This window comes from Pongo pygmaeus, chromosome 8, assembly GCF_028885625.2.
Source record: "Pongo pygmaeus isolate AG05252 chromosome 8, NHGRI_mPonPyg2-v2.0_pri, whole genome shotgun sequence".
NCBI classification, from domain to species: domain Eukaryota; kingdom Metazoa; phylum Chordata; class Mammalia; order Primates; family Hominidae; genus Pongo; species Pongo pygmaeus.
This window is the reverse complement of record NC_072381.2, coordinates 132,332,033-132,350,466: the sequence shown is the minus strand read 5'-3', so window position 1 is coordinate 132,350,466 and position 18,434 is coordinate 132,332,033. Positions and strand designations below refer to the sequence as shown.

At 51.8% G+C, this 18,434-nt stretch overlaps 1 protein-coding gene across 2 annotated transcripts in view; it reads right to left on the bottom strand.

The window, feature by feature from the left end:
* The window catches only part of DOCK1 (dedicator of cytokinesis 1), a 550,965-nt gene extending 535,861 nt beyond the window's left edge, over nt 1-15,104 (bottom strand). For both annotated transcript variants that reach the window (XM_054503625.2, XM_054503626.2), the window contains exon 1: nt 14,929-15,104. In XM_054503625.2, the coding sequence (XP_054359600.1) occupies nt 14,929-14,974 (46 nt within the window). In that variant the 5' untranslated portion in view covers nt 14,975-15,104. The remainder of the gene's footprint in view (nt 1-14,928) is intronic.
* Between the last annotated feature and the right edge of the window lie 3,330 nt (nt 15,105-18,434).

The following is an 18,434-nucleotide window of genomic DNA, read 5'->3' as shown; positions in this document are numbered from 1 at the left end:
CCAGGGGGACTGGAGGGGAAGCATGTCGCAGAACTGCAGAGAGCAACACAGGATCGGGGGGATCAGCCTGGGTTGGGATAAGAAAGCTTTTGTCCCTCAGAGCAACGGGCTGATGGCCACAGAGCCTGAGTATGGAAATAGCACAGACCGTCATCGGGGTCACCTAAGTCTCAGGCCTCCTGCACACACCCCCACCTCCCCTTCCCCTTGGCCTCACTGGGCTGATTCTCACAAAGCAACAACCCCCAAGAATAATGTGAAGAAATTTGGCCACTTGGCCATGGTGCCTGGAGGAACAAGACCACTCCTGCCTTTGAAAAATGGTCAGGAAAACACTTATGATGTTAGGAGGACTTGAAAATAAATCTTGTGAAGTTAATAGAAGCACAGCAATTTGAAAGAAAAATAATCACATTTCCTTCCTGCTAAATCGGTATTTGCCCCTGGTAAAGTCAATTATGTTAAAGAAAATAAGTTATTATTTTCGAAAAATAAAAAAGAGGTTGATAAGTGCCTTTATTCCAGCAAATAAAACTCCAAGAAGCAAATGCCTGAGTTCCTGCCTTTAGGAAGGTCTCTAAGCAGCCTGCATGGGGTTTCTTAAAGGACATGTTGGGATGAGCCACACAATTCCCGTTCATCTGCACATCACTCCTGGGATCTGACCTCAAGAGAAACTCATGTTTGTCTCTCAGAAGGAGAATGAAACACAGCCAGCTCCTAACGATCTTTAGACAGCCAAGAAGCTCGGCCGAAGGGTCCCCACGCTCCCTCTTGGCTTTCTCCTCCTCCAAATCCTCCGTGTCCACCTGTCCGAATCCTCCGTGTCCACCTGTCCGAATCCTCCGTGTCCACCTGTCCGAATCCTCCGTGTCCACCTGTCCGAATCCTCCGTGCCCACCTGTCCGAATCCTCCGTGTCCACCTGTCCGAATCCTCCGTGTCCACCTGTCCGAATCCTCCGTGCCCACCTGTCCGAATCCTCCGTGTCCACCCGTCCGAATCCTCCGTGTCCACCTGTCCGAATCCTCCGTGCCCACCCGTCCGAATCCTCCGTGCCCACCCGTCCGAATCCTCCGTGTCCACCCGTCCGAATCCTCCGTGCCCACCCGTCCGAATCCTCCGTGCCCACCTGTCCGAATCCTCCGTGTCCACCTGTCCGAATCCTCCGTGCCCACCTGTCCGAATCCTCCGTGCCCACCTGTCCGAATCCTCCGTGTCCACCTGTCCGAATCCTCCGTGCCCACCTGTCCGAATCCTCCGTGCCCACCTGTCCGAATCCTCCGTGTCCACCCGTCCGAATCCTCTGTGTCCACCCGTCCGAATCCTCCGTGCCCACCTGTCCGAATCCTCCGTGTCCACCTGTCCGAATCCTCCGTGTCCACCTGTCCGAATCCTCCGTGCCCACCTGTCCGAATCCTCCGTGTCCACCTGTCCGAATCCTCCGTGCCCACCTGTCCGAATCCTCCGTGTCCACCTGTCCGAATCCTCCGTGTCCACCTGTGCGAATCCTCCGTGTCCACCTGTCCGAATCCTCCGTGTCCACCTGTCCGAATCCTCCGTGCCCACCTGCACACCCTGCCAGACCAAGTCGTTGGGGTTTCTAGCTTTTCTTCCCAAATATACAGAAGCGACTTTGCTGACTTTGCTGCTAATAACACAGTATCATTGGTAACAGTAAGCAGCTGTTGAGTGTTTACCATGAGTTAGGCCATCCGGCCCCACTTACCCCCGGGACAGTTGGCAATGTCTGAGACATCCTGGCTTGACATCCTGGCAATGTCAATGGCGGAAATTCTAGAACTTATTAAAATACCAGTGATATCCCCAAATCATCTGAAGAACATACAGAGCTGGAGGGGGATCCTGCTACCGGGATCTACTGGGCAGGCCCTGCTAAGTATCCAGCAAGGTACAGGACAGCTCCCTAGGGTGAAAAATTATCCTGCCCGGAATGTCAACAGTGCAGGGGCTGAGAAACTGTGCTGACATGACCCAGGTCATTCAACTCTCCAGCAACTCTGTGCAATAAAAAGTACCGTCATCACCTTGGACAAGCACACCAGCTGGGCACAGGCGGCTACGGCCACGCACCAGTAGGCAGCGGCATGCAAGCCCAGGCATCAGCAGAGCCCCCGCTGCACGCTGGCAATCAATCCCAGGCATCAGTGGAGTCCCCGCTGCACGCTGGCAATCGATCCCAGGCATCAGTGGAGCCCCGCTGCACGCTGGTGATCCTGGGCATCAGCAGAGCCCCCACTGCATGCTGGCAATGAATCCCAGGCATCAGTGGAGCCCCACTGCACTGGCAATCGTGGGCAGCCTCCCCTGGAAGTCCCTTCTTTGTGTTGAAGCCATTTAATATTCACAGGGACCAGGCAATGAGCCTCAGGCAGGTCACTTTGCAGGCAGCACAAGCTCTCAATGGGCAGAGCTGAGTCTCTCTCATCCAGATGAGGGGCTACCTACTGCAGGCCCAAGCTCCTAACTATGCCTGGCTGACAAGAACTCATACCCAGAGTTCCATCACCCCAGAATCTGCTTTAGGGGTTCTGGCTAACGAACTGAAGAAGGAAAATTCACAGCTCTACGCGCCTGGGGGAGACAGGCCTCTAATGTCCTCAACCCTGACCTCTTAAACCTGGCCCTGGGTGCGCTTAGTCCTCGCATCTCCTCCCCACTCTCCTCCTCCTCCTTCCCACTTCCACCTAGGGCTCCCAGGCCCTAAGGACTCAAGACCATTCTCATTGGGCCCTCAGCTCTCACAAAATCTTGTCCCCACAGCCCGGGGTGGAACAAAGCGATAAGTCTCTTCCAGAAGGGGTCCGGAGGCCAATGTGATGAGGCCAGCAGTGCCCGGGGCCTGACCCGGATCAGCCACAGACCCTGCAAGCTGAGGCAGGGGAGCGGGAATTACAGACTGTGACCTGGGACCAGCCAGGCACCCAGCTGGACAGGAGTGGATCTGGGAATGAGGCCAGGATGGCCACGAAGGGCATTTTAAAGGGCTTCTGGGCTGGCTGCAGGCACCCACAGTCTGAGGAAATCTGATCAGAGAACCAGAATGAATGACAGGCCCTGAGAAGACAAAACCTGAATGTGTTGGTTTAGCTGTGAAAAAATACAACATCGACAGTTCATTACCCACAAGCCCGAAATACCCACAAAGTTCCCAACCCCAAAGAAATTTTTGTAATTCATTTAACTGCAAAAGTCTAGCCTGAGTGGAGAGGAGCTAATTACAGATGGCTTCCCTCGTGCTGTGAATGTTCACACGCTCATGGCAGCGGAATCAATGTGCTCGACTCCAGGGTGTTGCCCAGAGCTGCTTGGGGCTGTCTGGCACAGGAGCCACAAGCACGGCTCCCACCTGTCTCTCCACACTGTGACAAACTGGAATTCTGAAACACCGCTGGCCTCGCACAGCTCCCACCTGTCTCTCCACACTGTGACAAACTGGAATTCTGAAACACCGCTGGCCTCGCACAGCTCCCACCTGTCTGTCTGCACTGTGACAAACTGGAATTCTGAAACACCGCTGGCCTCGCACAGCTCCCACCTGTCTGTCTGCACTGTGACAAACTGGAATTCTGAAACACCGCTGGCCTCGCACAGCTCCCATCTGTCTGTCTGCACTGTGACAAACTGGAATTCTGAAACACCACTGGCCTCGAGAGTTTCAGATATGGAAGAGTTGGCTGTATCAGACTATAGACCCCATGAGGGCAGCTCCAGATACAAATGTCTAAGAACAGGGCTGGCAAGCAAACAGGAAGGAAGGAAGAAAGAAGGGAAGGAAGGAAAGGAGGGAGAGAAGGAAGGGGGGGGGAGGAAATAAAGGAGGAAAGGAAGGAGGAAAGAAGGAAGGAGGGGAGGAAGAAAGGACAGAAGGAATGAGGGAAGAAGGGGAGAAGGGAGGGAAGAAATGAGTTATTTCGAGGCAGAGTCTTCTTTAACTTACCTGTGGCTTAGGACAGAAGGTTTCCTAACCGAGGCTGAAACATAAAGGCTTCATCACCATTCGTCTCTATACATAGGTTACACAGCAGCCCAGGCTAGCTGCTTATGCAAGATGTTCATCTACTCACAACATAATCAATTACTAGAAAACTTGTCTACTAGTAAGTAAAATAAAAATCATAAAACTTTGAGGAAAGTGAAACTCACAATGCCACACTGTCCTTTTCAAATTTAAAACAATCACCAGAAATCGCATATTTTCTCTGTAAGAAGTTAATATTGACTGTATAATCGTTTAACATGAATAACCCAACACTAAGTAGTACTTTCTCTTCTCAAAGCTCTTCCACACACACTGTCCTGCTCTCTCCCCTGGGCAGAGCTGAGATGCATAGATGTGCTAGGATATGCCCTAACTCCAGGTAAGGGGCCCAGGACTCGGAGGGCAGAGGTGGCAGCAGTAAGTGCTGTACCCAGGAATACCAGACTCCATTATTCAGGCTCTCAATCCAGTGCTCTAAACTCCACACCATAGTGTCCCAACGCCTAACTTTTAAGTCACTGTTGCTCTCCTTGATTTAACTTTATAGCCTTTTTCATTGCATACACACTCATGGACAAGTGTTATTTCAGAATATAAAGATTCCATTGTATAAAGACAAAAAACACTTAAAAACAAAGACAGGGTTCTCATTAGCAAGCTTTAGTACACAGCATTCTGAGGTCAAAAGAATTAAACAGCACAGGAAAGGGGCCTGGGGTGTGCATGTGTTTTTGGATGGTGGGAACAGGAACAGCCAGACAGATATGAAAAGGACACACTGAGGCCAGGCACGGTGGCTCACACCTGTAATCCCAGGACTTTGGGAAGCCAAGGTGGGCAGATCACGAGGTCAGGAGATCGAGACCATCCTGGCTAACACGGTGAAACCCTGTCTCTACTAAAAATGCAAAAATTATCGGATGTGGTGGTGCGCGCCTGTAATCCCAGCTACTTGGGAGGCTGAGGCAGGAGAATTGCTTGAACCTGGGACGCGGAGGTTGCAGTGAGCCAAGATTGTGCCACTGCACTCCAGCCTGGGCAACAGAGCAAGACTCCATCCCAAAAAAAAAAAAAAGAAAAAGACACACTGAGAAAGCAGCACTGCTCTTGGGCTTGGTACACCTTGAAGAATATCCTGAAATCTATAGGACATAAGTAGCAAAATACACCCCAAGGAAAAAGGCGGCGTCTGTCCTTGGCATCACTTCCGTCTTTATAGGGACATGAACATCTGTTCTGCCAAGTGACTTTCAGGGTGAAAGTCCTGAGGATGTACAACCTCTGTGCTCAACGCCAATGAAGCTGAAGAGTCCAGACTAACACTCTTCCTGGTAATGGAAAATAAGCATCAATAGGAACACGTGGAGGAGACCACCAAATCCACATTCTCCTCTTCCTGTGAGGCACACAGTCTGATTACATTTCCCACCCCACTTGTTGCAGGTCTGACCAGAGACTCAGGTCACGGTGAGAAAATGTGAGCAGAAGGGATAGGCACCACCCCCAGACTCGGCCAGAAAGAAAATCTATGCACCGTCCTCATCTCTTTCTTTCCCCATCTACGGTTGAATGGTAAAGGGCAATGGAGGGCAGACTGGCAGGGCCGAAGGAGCCAGAGTCTCTGAATGGCTGGGCAGAGCAGAGCCCCTGCTCACCCTCCCCACCACCCACTTTGACACAAATGAAAAACAAACCTGTATTGTAGGAAGCCAGCAAAATGTTGGGGCTGTTTGTTACAGCAGCTAGCTAACAGTCAGAAAGGAAACCGTGACTGTTACATAAATATACCTAAGTTTACCTAGTGTAACTAATTAAGTTAAATCACTCCCCTGGGTGTGGTAGCTCACATCTCTAATCCCTACACTTTGGTCAAGAGTTTGAGACCAGGGCAACATAACAAGACCCTCTCCCAATCTCTTTAAAAAGGTTTTTTTTAATTAGCTAGACCTGTAGTCCCAGCTACTCAGAAGGCCAGGGTTGGAGGATCACTTGAGCCTGGGAGTTCAAGGTTGCAGTGAGCTATGATCGCATCACTGCACTCCGGTCTGGCCAGTAGACCAAGATCCTGTCTATAAAAATAAATAAATAAAATAAAATTTAAAACTGAAACAAGTCACTCAAGATGGCATATAAATCTTGCATCACACTCCTCAGGAGATGCAGCAACAAATCATATGTCTAAACAGCAACTGCAACTAGATAAAGACTCAAGGTAACATTTCTGATGAGGGATGTAGAGATCTGCCTTCATCCTGTCCCTTCAGGACCCCCCAGCAATCAATAAGAACTACAGTCCCTGATCTAACCTCAGAGCTAACATTAAAATTCTGACCAGCACTTTGCAACAGGCAGGGGCTACAGAAGCAATGGGGCCCATGCAGCAGGGCTGCGGAGAGAGTGAATTAAGCTAGAGATTCAGTCCCAGGCAACACAGCCTTCTACTTACAAAGCAATCAATAAAGGATGAAAGAAACTAACATTATCAAGCACAGACCATGGGCCCGGTTTGGGCTAGGTTATCTTTCTCCTCAGAAGGGCCCAAAGAGGTTGGTGTTATCGCCAGTTTTACAAAGCAGAAACTCAGACTTAAGGTAAATAACCCCCAAGGTGACATGCCTAATAAGATACCAGGCTGATATTCAGAGACGGAGCTCTATGACCCCTAACCTGAGCTGTTTTCACAGCACACACTATATGCCAAGAGAAAGCACCTTTTTCTCCTCAAGGCACCCAAATGAAAATTTAACAAACTGACAGACATCTGTCTGGGGTGAAACCATCCGCCTTTCGAAGACAAGGAGTGCCTGCGTGGATACTCAGTTTCCCACGTGCATGTGGGCATGTGGATAACTGCAGAGTGGCAGGCCAAAACTGAGCTTGTAAGTCATCATCAAGAAGCCCAGTGTCATTTATTTGTCACAAGCCAAGCCCCCTCCCTTGCCCCATTAGCTCCTGATATTAAAGCACTTTTCTGACTGCCCAAGGCCACGGAGGGCCGTGCAAGGTGCGAGTGGAGGACAGAAGCCAGCCTCGTGGGCTGTGGAGAAGAACAGTGCCCCCTGGAGTTGTGTGGGACAGCCCTGGGTCACCAAGTGTGTGACAACAGCACCAAAGCCCAGGTTTTGCCATCACTGTCCAACTAGGATTGCAGAGCCAGTATGAGGCCGGCTGCCCTACTCACGCTACAAAAACATAAATGGTAAGAAACTGGAATTAAGTCCAAGCAGGATGTGTGAACATCCTAATGCTAAATGCAGCTTAAGCCCAGGTAGGCTGAGCTCAAAGCCACGCTCACAGGAGAATGATCACACTTAAAGAACTGCTCTGAAGTTCCTGTTTGGATCTCAAACTACCTGACTGCGTTGTTCTGTCACTAATTGGATTACAAGGAATTTCCAGATCTGAATACAGAAACAAATTGGAGTCCATTAGAAAGCTACTCACCTCCCTGGAGTCCAGCAGCACCAGGGACCCACAGGCTTGCAGAAAAAAAAAAAAAAAAAAAAAATTCAAAGGCCACTAAAGACAGAGGGAAACTGTAGATGAAAAGTCTTATGTTATCAAAATCATACTGTTATGGGCTACATTGTGTCCCTCCAAATCCATATGTCAGTGCTCTAACCTCAGAAATTCAGCATCCTGGATGTGTGACTGTATTTGGAGGCAGGGAGTTTAAAGAGGTGACTAAGTTAAAGTGTGGTCTTTAGGGTAGGCCCTTATCCAGTATGACCAGTGTCCTTTTTTTTTTTTTTTTTTTCCGAAATAGAGTCTCGCTCTGTCGCCCAGGCTAGAGTACGGTGGCGCGATCTCGGCTCACTGCAAGCTCCTCCTCCCGGGTTCACACCATTCTCCTGCCTCAGCCTCCGGAGTAGCTGGGACCACAGGCGCCCGCCACCACGCCCGGCTAATTTTTTGTATTTTTAGTAGAGACGGGGTTTCACCGTGTTAGCCGGGATGGTCTCTATCTCCTGACCTCGTGATCCGCCCGCCTTGGCCTCCCAAAGTGCTGGGATTACAGGCATGAGCCACCGCGCCGGGTCTTTTTTTTTTTTTTTTTTTTTGAGATGGAGTTTCGCTTTTGTTGCCCAGGCTTAAGAGCAGTGGCTCGATCTCAGCTCACTGCAGCCTCCGCCTCCCAGGTTCCAGCGATTCTCCTGCCTCAGCCTCCCCAGCAGCTGGGATTGCAGGCGCCCGCCACCACACTAGGTTAACTTTTTGTATTTTTACTAGAGATGGAGTTTCACCATATTGGCCAGGCTGGCCCCTAACTCCTGACCTCAGGTGACCCGCCCACCTCAGCCTCCCAAAGTGCTGGGATTACAGGCGTGAGCCACCGAGCCTGGCCATAGTGGCCTTATAAGAAGAGGAAATGAGGACACTGACACACACAGAAGGAAGACCATATGAAGACAGGGTGAAGACAGCTGTCTGTAACCCACGGAGAGAGGTCTCAGAAGAAACCAACCGCCAAAACACCTTGACTCCAGCATTGCAGAACTGTGAAGAAACATAGTCCTGTTGGTTAAGCCACCCTGTCTTGTGGTCCTTTGTTATGGTAGTTCCAGTCAACTAACACACAAATTCCACACTGTGATTTCAACGTCAGCTCCAAAGCACTCCCCATCATATCAATAAAAGCAAATTGAGGAACAGTGGCTGATGGCAAATGCAATCCATTTGCATAACAATGTTTCCAAACTGCCTTAAGATACATTAATTAGCTCCTGTCAACTCCCATCAGCCCAACCTCAGTGAGGCAAAGCCCACAATACCATCCTGAACATCGCTGCTTAAAAACGGGGAAACCAGGCTGGAAGAGGTTCGAACACTCACCCTGGGTCACAGGCATGAACAGTGGCCTTGTCAGGGCTAAAACTCAAACGCTGACCCCTCCTCGGGCGCCTCCTCATTTCCTCCCTGAAGGCCTTCCAGATGCACTGAACATCTTGACAACCGCATCTTGACAGCGACCGCCTGGTGTTAACCGTGGTCTCCACACTGGTGCATGTGCCCGGTCAGCCTTCCACTCCATGATGTCTTTTCAAACTGGATCAAAGTCCTCCCCTGAATGCACTCAACAATTTCACAGCTCAGTGGACCCGCTCATACAGCGCCCCCACCAGCACCCTCTGGGTCGGCTGCCTTCTCCTACACCGCAGCAGCACAGGGAGCTGCACGCTGGCTCCCACATGAAACCAAGGCAAATGCAAACTCCAAACACAATGAGAGACAACTACACACCTACACAAGCAATAAGGATGGTGACAAATGATGGCAAGGATTCCGAGAAATCTACAATCACAGATACGCTGCTGGTGGGAATGTGAACTGGCACAGTTACTCCAGGAAAGTCTGGCAGTTTCTTAAAAAGCTAAACATCCAACTACCAGACAACTCAGCCTCTGCACTCTTGGGCATTTATCCCAGAAAATGAAGACTTAGATTCACACTAAAACCTGTATGTGCTTGTTGACACAGCTGTATTTGTCACAGCCAAACTCAGATGTCCTTCGACAGGTGAACAGTTAATCTGGGGCATATCCGGACCATGAAATGATACTCAGCAAAGAAAAGAAGCAACACCCTAGTGAATACCCAGAGAGAGATACTGAGTGAAAAAAGCCAATCCCGAAAGCTTACCTCCTATGCAATTTCATTAATGGAACACTCTTTAAAGGACAATATTATAAAAACACAGAACAGGCAAAGGGTGGCCAGGATTTGAGGGGAGAAAGGCATGGAGGGAGGTAGGCGTAGCTACACAAGGACAACCAAGTGGTGCTTGTGGTGCTGGAAATGTTCTGTACCTTGACTATCGATGTCAATATCCCAGTCGTGATGCTGTACTACAGCTTTATAAGACGTAACCTTAGGTGAAACTAGTAATGGCTACTCATGAAATCCCTGAATTATATTTTACACCCGCATTTGGCTATAATTATCTGAAAATACAAAGTTTAATACAATCCTCTGAAAATACAAAGTACAGAGAGGAAGAAAAGAAAGAAGGGAAAAGGGAGGGAAGGAGGGTGGGGACAGTGTACAGGCATGCACTTGCTACAGCAACGGCCCTGGGGTGTCAGCGCCACACCCAGCAAAGGACACCATGTGGCCTATTTCTTCCTCCCCATTTCACTACCTGCATCCACAGAGGTGATAGAGACAGAACTATTGATACATACTAAGACAATCCTGATCAGATGTCTGGTATCCTAGGCAAACAATGGCACAGAAATAAATTTAAATTTTTTATGTTTCCAAAGTAAAATCAGGTTTGTAGAAATATAATATGCCCTGATTTGGTTTTGCTGCAATTCCAGTGAATGAAAATGCCTGCATTTCTATTTACTTGTGATCAAATCTACTTTTTCTTCCCCAAAGTAGCAGCTTGCTTGCTACTCTAGATAACAAAAGAGATCTCTCATCAACTCCCATGCTCCCAAATTTATTTGGATATCACACAATTCCTAGCAATTATCATTGCTTAGAGCTAATGTGAACATGTGCAAGTCAGGCTCCTCACACTGAGCAAATGTGACTTCTACCCCAATTAGAAAGCAAAACACACTATCAATAAACCAACTTTTGAAGAAAGGCATTTTTCCCACAACCTGTTAAATGCACACAGAAGTCACTTGTCACTACGTTTCTAAACTTTATGCTTTATTAAATAAAAAGTTAATAAAAGCAACGCTTCATTGAGGACTTGGCATATCTTAAACGCAGTGCTAAATTCTCTGCCAACATCATCTCAGTGAGTCCTCACAACTCGGCAGCAAGCAGGCTTGGTTCCACTTCACAGATGAGAAAACCAAGGCTAAGAAAGTATGAGTAATTTGCTCAAGGGTCCCATTATGAATAAGAGCAGTGCCAATGCCCCATCCCATTTGAGAGCTGCACCTGGAAGTGGCCAAAGTGAAGAGCACACTTGGGTTCACTACCTTCAATGAACTTAGTAACAGATCTCAAGGGTGCAGAGGGCCTCACCCTGCAAGCTTCTCTCCCATCATCTGTATTAGTTTTCCATTGCTGCCATAACAAATTCCCACAACCCAGCCAGCTTAAAACCACACAAATTTATTATCTCAGTTCCACAGGCCACACGCCCAGCAGCTCAGGGTCTCAAAATCAAGGTGTTGGCTGGCTGGGCTCTTAGCAGGAGGCCCTGGGGAGGAAATCTGTTTCCAAGCTCATTCAGGGTGTTGGCAGGATCCAACTCTTTGTGACTGCTGGTCATTAGCTAGGGGCCTCCCATAGCTCCCTGAGGCCTCTCTCTGGTCTTTGCAAGTGAGCCCCTACATCTCAGGGCCAGCAACTGTGCCTCCAAACATAGGCTCTTCTGACTGCCTGTTTCATAACTTTGACAGCCAAAGTTCCCTGTGCCCATGTGGATGGTCCTGAATAATAACCTCCCATCTACCAACTCCAGGTAACCTGAATCACATCTGCAAAGTCCCTTTTGCCATGTAACATACCGAATTCACAGAGTCTGGGGATTAGGGCATGAACCTTTTTGGGGACCATCATTCTGCCTTCAGCACCATGGCTGAGATGTGAGTGAGTGGGCACATGGTCCTCACGTGTGATTCTAGAACATACTGCATCTTTTCACCTAATCTTAGGAACAGGATCCACAGGAACATAATTTTATTGACGTCGGAACATAAGACTGCCTACTGGGCTGTGAGGGAAAAGATCATCTGGCCAGTGTGACAGCTGAGTCAAGGTTTATGCCTGTTAATATCTCAGGCCCGTAAACATGACCCACCAACTCAAAACCAAGGGGGAAACGCGAGCTGGTAAATTTCACAGGCAGCCCCCAGTGGAACGAATTGGGAGGAACCAGCACTTCCTGCCTTTGCAGAAGGAACCCCAGATCGGCTGTTTACTCCTTTCCCAATTTTACAAAATAAATATACAACTGAAGTATCTCATTTACAAACAATGCTTCTAACAGATTCCAAGTACTTGCAAACAATAAGCTGTGATTCATGTTTCCAAATGAGATGGAGTTTTATCATTTTCTTTCCCCTCGTGATTCATTCATGGGCCAAGTGGCCAAAGTGGAAGTGTGGTCCACCCACAGAGCCACCCGGGCGCCTCCAGGGAAACACAGCCCTGTTGTTAAGCTCCGAAAAATGCTGGAGTTGGTAAGGGTGGTGGAGGGGTCCTCCAGTCATTTTCCCTTAGGTGGAAACAGCCAATCACCTTCTGGAAATAAATCCCTGCATCCCAGCACCTACATCCTTCCCAGTCAGCACCCTCCATGAGAACCACTAAAATCCTCCCACTGCACACTTGCAGACAAGTGGGGAGCCTGGGATGGCCCCAATGCGCTCATGCTCAGCTCCGCTCCCACCCTCCCTGATGGGGGACTCCAGCTAAAGTGCCTCTGGATGCCGACGGAGTGGTGCTGTCTCATTACCGTCTACCCAGCAAACTGTCATCTGCACCCAGTGAGAGGAAGCACAGCAGCCACTCTCTCCTCTACCTTCAGCCCTTCACATCTTTCCTAGAATTTCCTGGCAAAACCATCCCAGATACTTTTTGCCTTTTAAAATTTTCCAACAGTTTTCTATTTTTTATTTTTTTAACTTTTTAAAATTTATTTTTTCTTAATAATCAAACATGGAGTTTTCTTAAAACCAAAGTATTAGCAAGAGGTGTGATGTTAGAAGTCACCACCATGAGCGGTGGTGAAGCTTCTGGAAGGTGTGAGACTCAAGAGCACTGCCCTGTTCTGGCCCTCAGCCTCCTCCCCAGCAAGGAGACCCCGTTCTCCCAACTACGAACATTCTTTTCGGTCTTCTCCAGACCATCCAGCTACGCTATAGGATCCTAACTGACACCATCCAGGTCTCTCTGGGGGCAGACGAAGGGTAACAAGGTCACTTAAAATGTGGTGTCCCAAAGAGAAGCCCTCCCCATCTGCAGGCAAGCACAGGACACTGTGGCAGCTGAACCCAGGGCGGCCACACTTCACACCCAGGAGGCACCACTTACTGGTGATGTGAGCTCAGGCAAGCAATCCACCTCTTCCTTGCCTCTGTAGAATGGGAGCGGTGACGGCCCCCACTGCACCCCGATGGGCCCCACTACACCCCCAATGGCCACTACTGCACCCTGGCCATGGGCACGTAAGTTGCTTCCTCAGGAGGGCCAGGGCTATGGGATGCCTGCTCCTCTGCCAGCCTCCTGCCTCTCCTGCCTATCCACCTCTTCCTCTCTCTCTGCGTGTGCTGGTGCTAGGTTCCCTGGGAGTCAGTCCTCAGCTCTCTCCTCTACACACTACCCCCGCAGGGACCCCCACTGTCGCCACACCCCAAGCATTCTCAGCTGGAATATCCACCCGGAACCTCTCGCCTCCGATGCAGACTGAAGGCACGTGCCAAGTGCTCCAGACTGAATCCATTAGGTGGTGCACAGGGTGCAGGTTACACACTGAGTCTGCAGTCAGATGAGCTCTCCTGCACTTTTGTGAATGTGTCTGAGCCTCGGTTTCCTCATCTGCAAAATGGGGAGATGGGGAGGAAGCTCAGCCATAACGGTCCTGAAGCAAGGAGGCCCCCTATGCCTCCCAGCATGTGGAACAAGCTAAGTGCAGGCCCGGTGGGACCCAGGGCTGTCCCAGGACTGTCCCCATGACCACTGTCCGGCTGGCTCCGTGCTCAGGGCCCACTGTAAGTCACTGACAGCAGAGAGAAGCAACTGTTCACAGAAAGGAGGGCGCTCCGGGGACAAGGGCTGCCAGGGCGCTTCCCAAAAGTCAGAGAGCCAGGATTCGAACCACACCAGCAGAGGATCAGGCAGGCCCAGCACGGGCCAGGCACAGAATGGGCGCGGGGCTGCTGCTGAGACGGTGCCCTTGGAGGACACAGCCTGGGCTGTGGGAGGCGAGACCACCAAAGATCTTCCCAGTCGGGTCGAGTGGCCTGGACGAGGCAGGCGGTCAAGGATGTCTGTGGATGGTGGGACGGGGAATAGCAAGCCCGAAAACCAGCTGGGAAGATCCCGGACCCCGGAGAGCAGAAGAGTAGCCACGGCCCAGTCCCGAGACCAGGCGCGCAGATCAGGAAGAGGTGGGCGTCCGCAGGCCTCGGCGACGGACTGCGGGTCCCCGGGGCGCAAGGATGCAGGTCCCCCGCGGACGGGCCCGTCTAGTCAGCCACAAGGGAAAGCCTCCCTCTCAGGAATGCGCACTCGGGTCCGAAATGTAAACTTGCAACCCGACTCCTTCCATCCCCCCTCGAAAGCGACAAAGAGCCGCGGAGCAAAAACAGGCCCCCGCTCTCCCGGACGGGTCTCCGGGCCCGGGGCCACTGGGGCGCTCGGCCGCTCGCCTTCTCTCCAAGGTCCCACACGGTCCCCAGCGAGACAGCCGAGGGGCAAGGGGCGCCGGCCACACAGGTCGCGCCCGCACCTCCCCGCCGGGAAAGGGCGGAATTCTCCGCTGGGACCGCGCCGACCTGAGCCCGCCCACCTAGAGCCCGGACGCGGGACGCAAGTTCATCCAAGAAGCAGAAGCCGCCGCGAGACCGTGACCCCTGGGCTTCCCTGATGTGCCCAGCCTCGCAGATGGCAGCGGCCGGGGCCGGGGAGTTGGGGGGTACCCCGGGGGGCTCCGCCGCAGAGGTCCAGAGGAGCGGGCGTCGGAGGGGACACCCTAGGGAGGGACGCGCCCGCCCCCATTCCCACCCCACCCCCTCGTGTTCCCGACCCGGATCCCCGGGGCTGGAGCGGACGCCGCCGGGGGCACGGGGCGGCCGGGGGCGCTGGGCACTGCGCGCGGGGCGGCGGCGCGGGCGCGGGCGGAAGCGCCTCTCCCCGGCCCGGCGGCCGCTCTAGGCGGCGGCAACAGGCGCCCGGCACACCCGCCCCGCCGGAGCCTGAGCTTGGGGCGAGAGGCGCGGCGGCGGCGCTGCTCACCCACGCCGTACTTCTCCTCGCGCTTGGTGGGCACCCAGCGCGTCATGGCGCCGCCGGAGCCGCCGCGGGTCGGGCAGGAAACTCCGCGTCTAGGCCGCCATTTTCCATTCCTTTCGAGCCGCGACAGGATGGGGAGGAAAAAGTTTGCGGCGGAGGCGGTGTCATGTGGGACGGGGCGGGCGGAGCGTCGCGGGCCGGATGGGAAAGGCCGGGAGCGCCGGCGGGAGGAGGGACGGCCGCGGGCTCTGCGCCCGCCCTCGGCGCGGACCCTGGGCCCCCGACCCCGCGGCCGCCGGGGCTCCCCTTCCTCGGTCCCAGTGCGCCCAGCCCCGCGCCCAGCACCCGGGCACCCCCGCGGGGTTCTCCTGAGTTCCTGGAGCTCCCGGGGCTGGCGCTCACGCCTTGAGAGGGGTGCTCCCTTAGGGGGGCGGGACGGGCGGGGGTTTTCTACGGGAGGTAGGAAACGGGCGGCTTGCAAGGCGCGGGCTTAGGCCGGAGCCTGGTGGTGCGAGGTCCCCAGCTCGGATTTCTCCTTGGTGGAGAGTCCCGGAGCAGAACAAACCAGCAGAGGCCCTGGAAAGGGCCCTCCTGAGCACGTGGCTCATTCATTCATTCGACAAACGTTACCTGAGCGCCTGCCCACCCATTGCCCGAGTGTGCTGGGAGCGCCGCACCAACTGGCTGGTAGGTGGGAGAAGGGACATGTCAGGTAACAAACAGCACAGGTAAGTGCCGGCCACTCAAATGGGGTGGAAAGAGGTGGCACAGCGCTGCCGAGGGAGTGCGTTCCAGACAGGTGACCTCTTGCTTGGGTGCTGAATGAGTGGAGTTTTCCAGAGAGACCAAGAAGAGGCAGCCGCAGAAACCTCAGCCCAGCTGGGCTTGCAGAAGCTAATGCTAGTATAGTTGTGGGACTCAGGATCTGCTGAAGTTGGGGGAAGAGAGAAGCAGGGAAAGGAAAGCCCAGGCCACGCGTGGGGCTCAGGAACGGCATCCTCGCCCGAGTTGGGAGTTCTTCTCAGGCCCTGGTGTTTCCCATGACAGTAAAAGGTGGGGTCTTCAGATTTCTCCAAGGGAAAAGTTAAAGCAACACACACCTATTTATTTTTACTGCAATTTCAGAAAAGAGAGGCTAAAACCAAGAAATGGACAAAGCCTCCGAATGAAGGCAGCCCTTTAAATGGAGTAAATTTGGTTTCATGGCACATTAATGGGGTGTCTTCTCTCCGAAGACACAGACACAACTACAGTAGGTCTGGGGGCCATCAGGGATTGGAGGAACGAAGGTAAGAAAAGGAAGAAGGTAAGAAAAAGAGGTCCCTACCTCTGTGAGGTAGGGACAGTGCTGAACAGCAGGGATGGGAGAGCCCACAGGGAGGTGGCCAGGATGGCCACAGTGCCTGGGGAGGACCAGGTGGGGCACCATCCTGCGGTAGAGAATGCCCGTCACCTGCCCTAGGGGCCACCCAGAATGCAGATTAAATAAGCATTCGGGAATGGCAGAGGAGCTTTTCCATTTTCGTGGATTAGAGGAAATCTGCTGCGTTCAAGAGGATAACGTGGGACCTGAGAATTCTGGTAAGTCAACCCCACATTCGTGGAAAGCCACGGGCTCTGTTTTACTGATAAGGAACTGAAATCCCACAGAGGAAGTGGCCAGGCTCACTCACACACAGCACGCACTTGAAGCTTTCTGTGGAAATCAGAAACCTCCGGGGCTCAGGCGCTGTAGTGGTGGCCTGGTGACTCTGACCCCTTGAAGGAGAAGCATCTGTGAAGGTGCTGTCCAGGAGAAGTAGGGTGCTCTACGGTAAAGGACATGGTGGCCTGACCTGCTCCAGAGCAGGGAGGGCTCCCTTGAGGAAATAAGATAAACCCAGACTTTAAGGATAAGCAGAAACCAGCTAGGTGAACTGGAGTGGGAACAGCATGTGCAAAGGCCCTGGTTTAGGAAGGAACACCACTCCTTCGGAGCACGGAAAGGCCAGGATGGCCGAAGCATAGGGAACAACAGGAAAGTGACATAAATCGAGGCTGCAGAGGTAGAAGAAGAGCCTTATTGGTCGTGCTAGGAATTTGGAATTCTGCAAAGAAGCCTGGGAAACAGATTTTGGTGACACTCGCCTTCTCTTTAATGTGCAGTTTCAATTCTGTTGGTGTGATTCTGCATTTGAGATGGTGTGCTGTAATGAATGGCCCGGAGCTTAAGAGTCACACAGATCTGGGAGGCCTGGCCTTGCCATCCCCAGCTGCATGGCCATCCTCCTCCTGTTTCTGGCCGTTCTGTTTCTAAACCTCGGGGTTCTGATATTCCTACATATAAACTAGGGGTTGTAATAGGAACCTCACAGGTCAGTCTTAGGATTATAAGAGGAGACATGACTGCATGTGTAAGACATCGTGATGATGTGCTTCCTCATCTGACCCTACCTCCAGGTTCTTTGATAACCTCATGGTTCCCATTTTCTAGAACAGTTGCCACTTGCACTCAGATAAAGGTGACTCACTGAATGCATAAATAAGTGTAGTGCAGGATTTGCATACTTTTGGTAGACTGTCATATAATAAATTTATAAATCAGAATTTTAAAACTCCAGGTGGGGCCGGGCACAGTGGCCCATGCTTGTAATCCCAGCATTTTGGGAGGCTGAGGCAGGCAGATCACTTGAGGTCAGGAGCTCGAGGTCAGCCTGGCCAACCAGGGTTTTAGTAGAAACCCTGTCTGTACTAAAAATATAAAAATTAGCTGGGCGTGGTGGCGCACACCTATAGTCCCGGCTACTCAGGAGGCTGAGGCAGGAGAATTGTTTGAACCCGGGAAGCGGAGGTTGCAGTGAACCAAGATCGCACCGCTGCACTTCTGCCTGGGTGACAGAGCGAGACTCCATCTCAAAAACAAACGAAACAAAACAACTCCAGGTGGACCGCGGGCCAGGTGGTTGTAGCTTCAGTCCGTTGATTGCAACATGTGCCTAAGTTTGGCTGAGATGTACCTGTAGCCACAGTCCTTGAAGCTCTGAGAAGATTTGTCAGCATCCCCACAGTGCTCCAGCAGTGGTCTCATCTTGTGGCTCTAAATCGAGTCCATGGCCCTCTGTCACTGTCCTATGGTTGCGTAAGCTCAGAACTGGCTTCGTCTCCAATTCCAGGAGCCCTGGAAGTTGTGGCCTGTTGACATTTTTACCTCCTGAGTCGATGTGGCTGGGCCACAGGTCTCAGTTGCCCTCCCAGGCATCTTGCAGGACTTGGAACTGTGCCATGCTTGTGGGTGTGACCAGCCCAAGAATGCTGAGGCTCTCAGTTGCTCAGTGCTGCCCATCACTGGGATTTCAGAGTAGTGACCCCCCTCCTCCAAGATACAACAGAATCTTGTTTTGGTGCCATGAAGAACATAATCAATATTACAGTTTTAAATCTTGAAAATTACAGTTTTAATTTTTTAATTCAAAAAAATTTCACACATGTGCACTGCAAATTCAGGAGGTAAATTCAGCAAAATCTTGCCT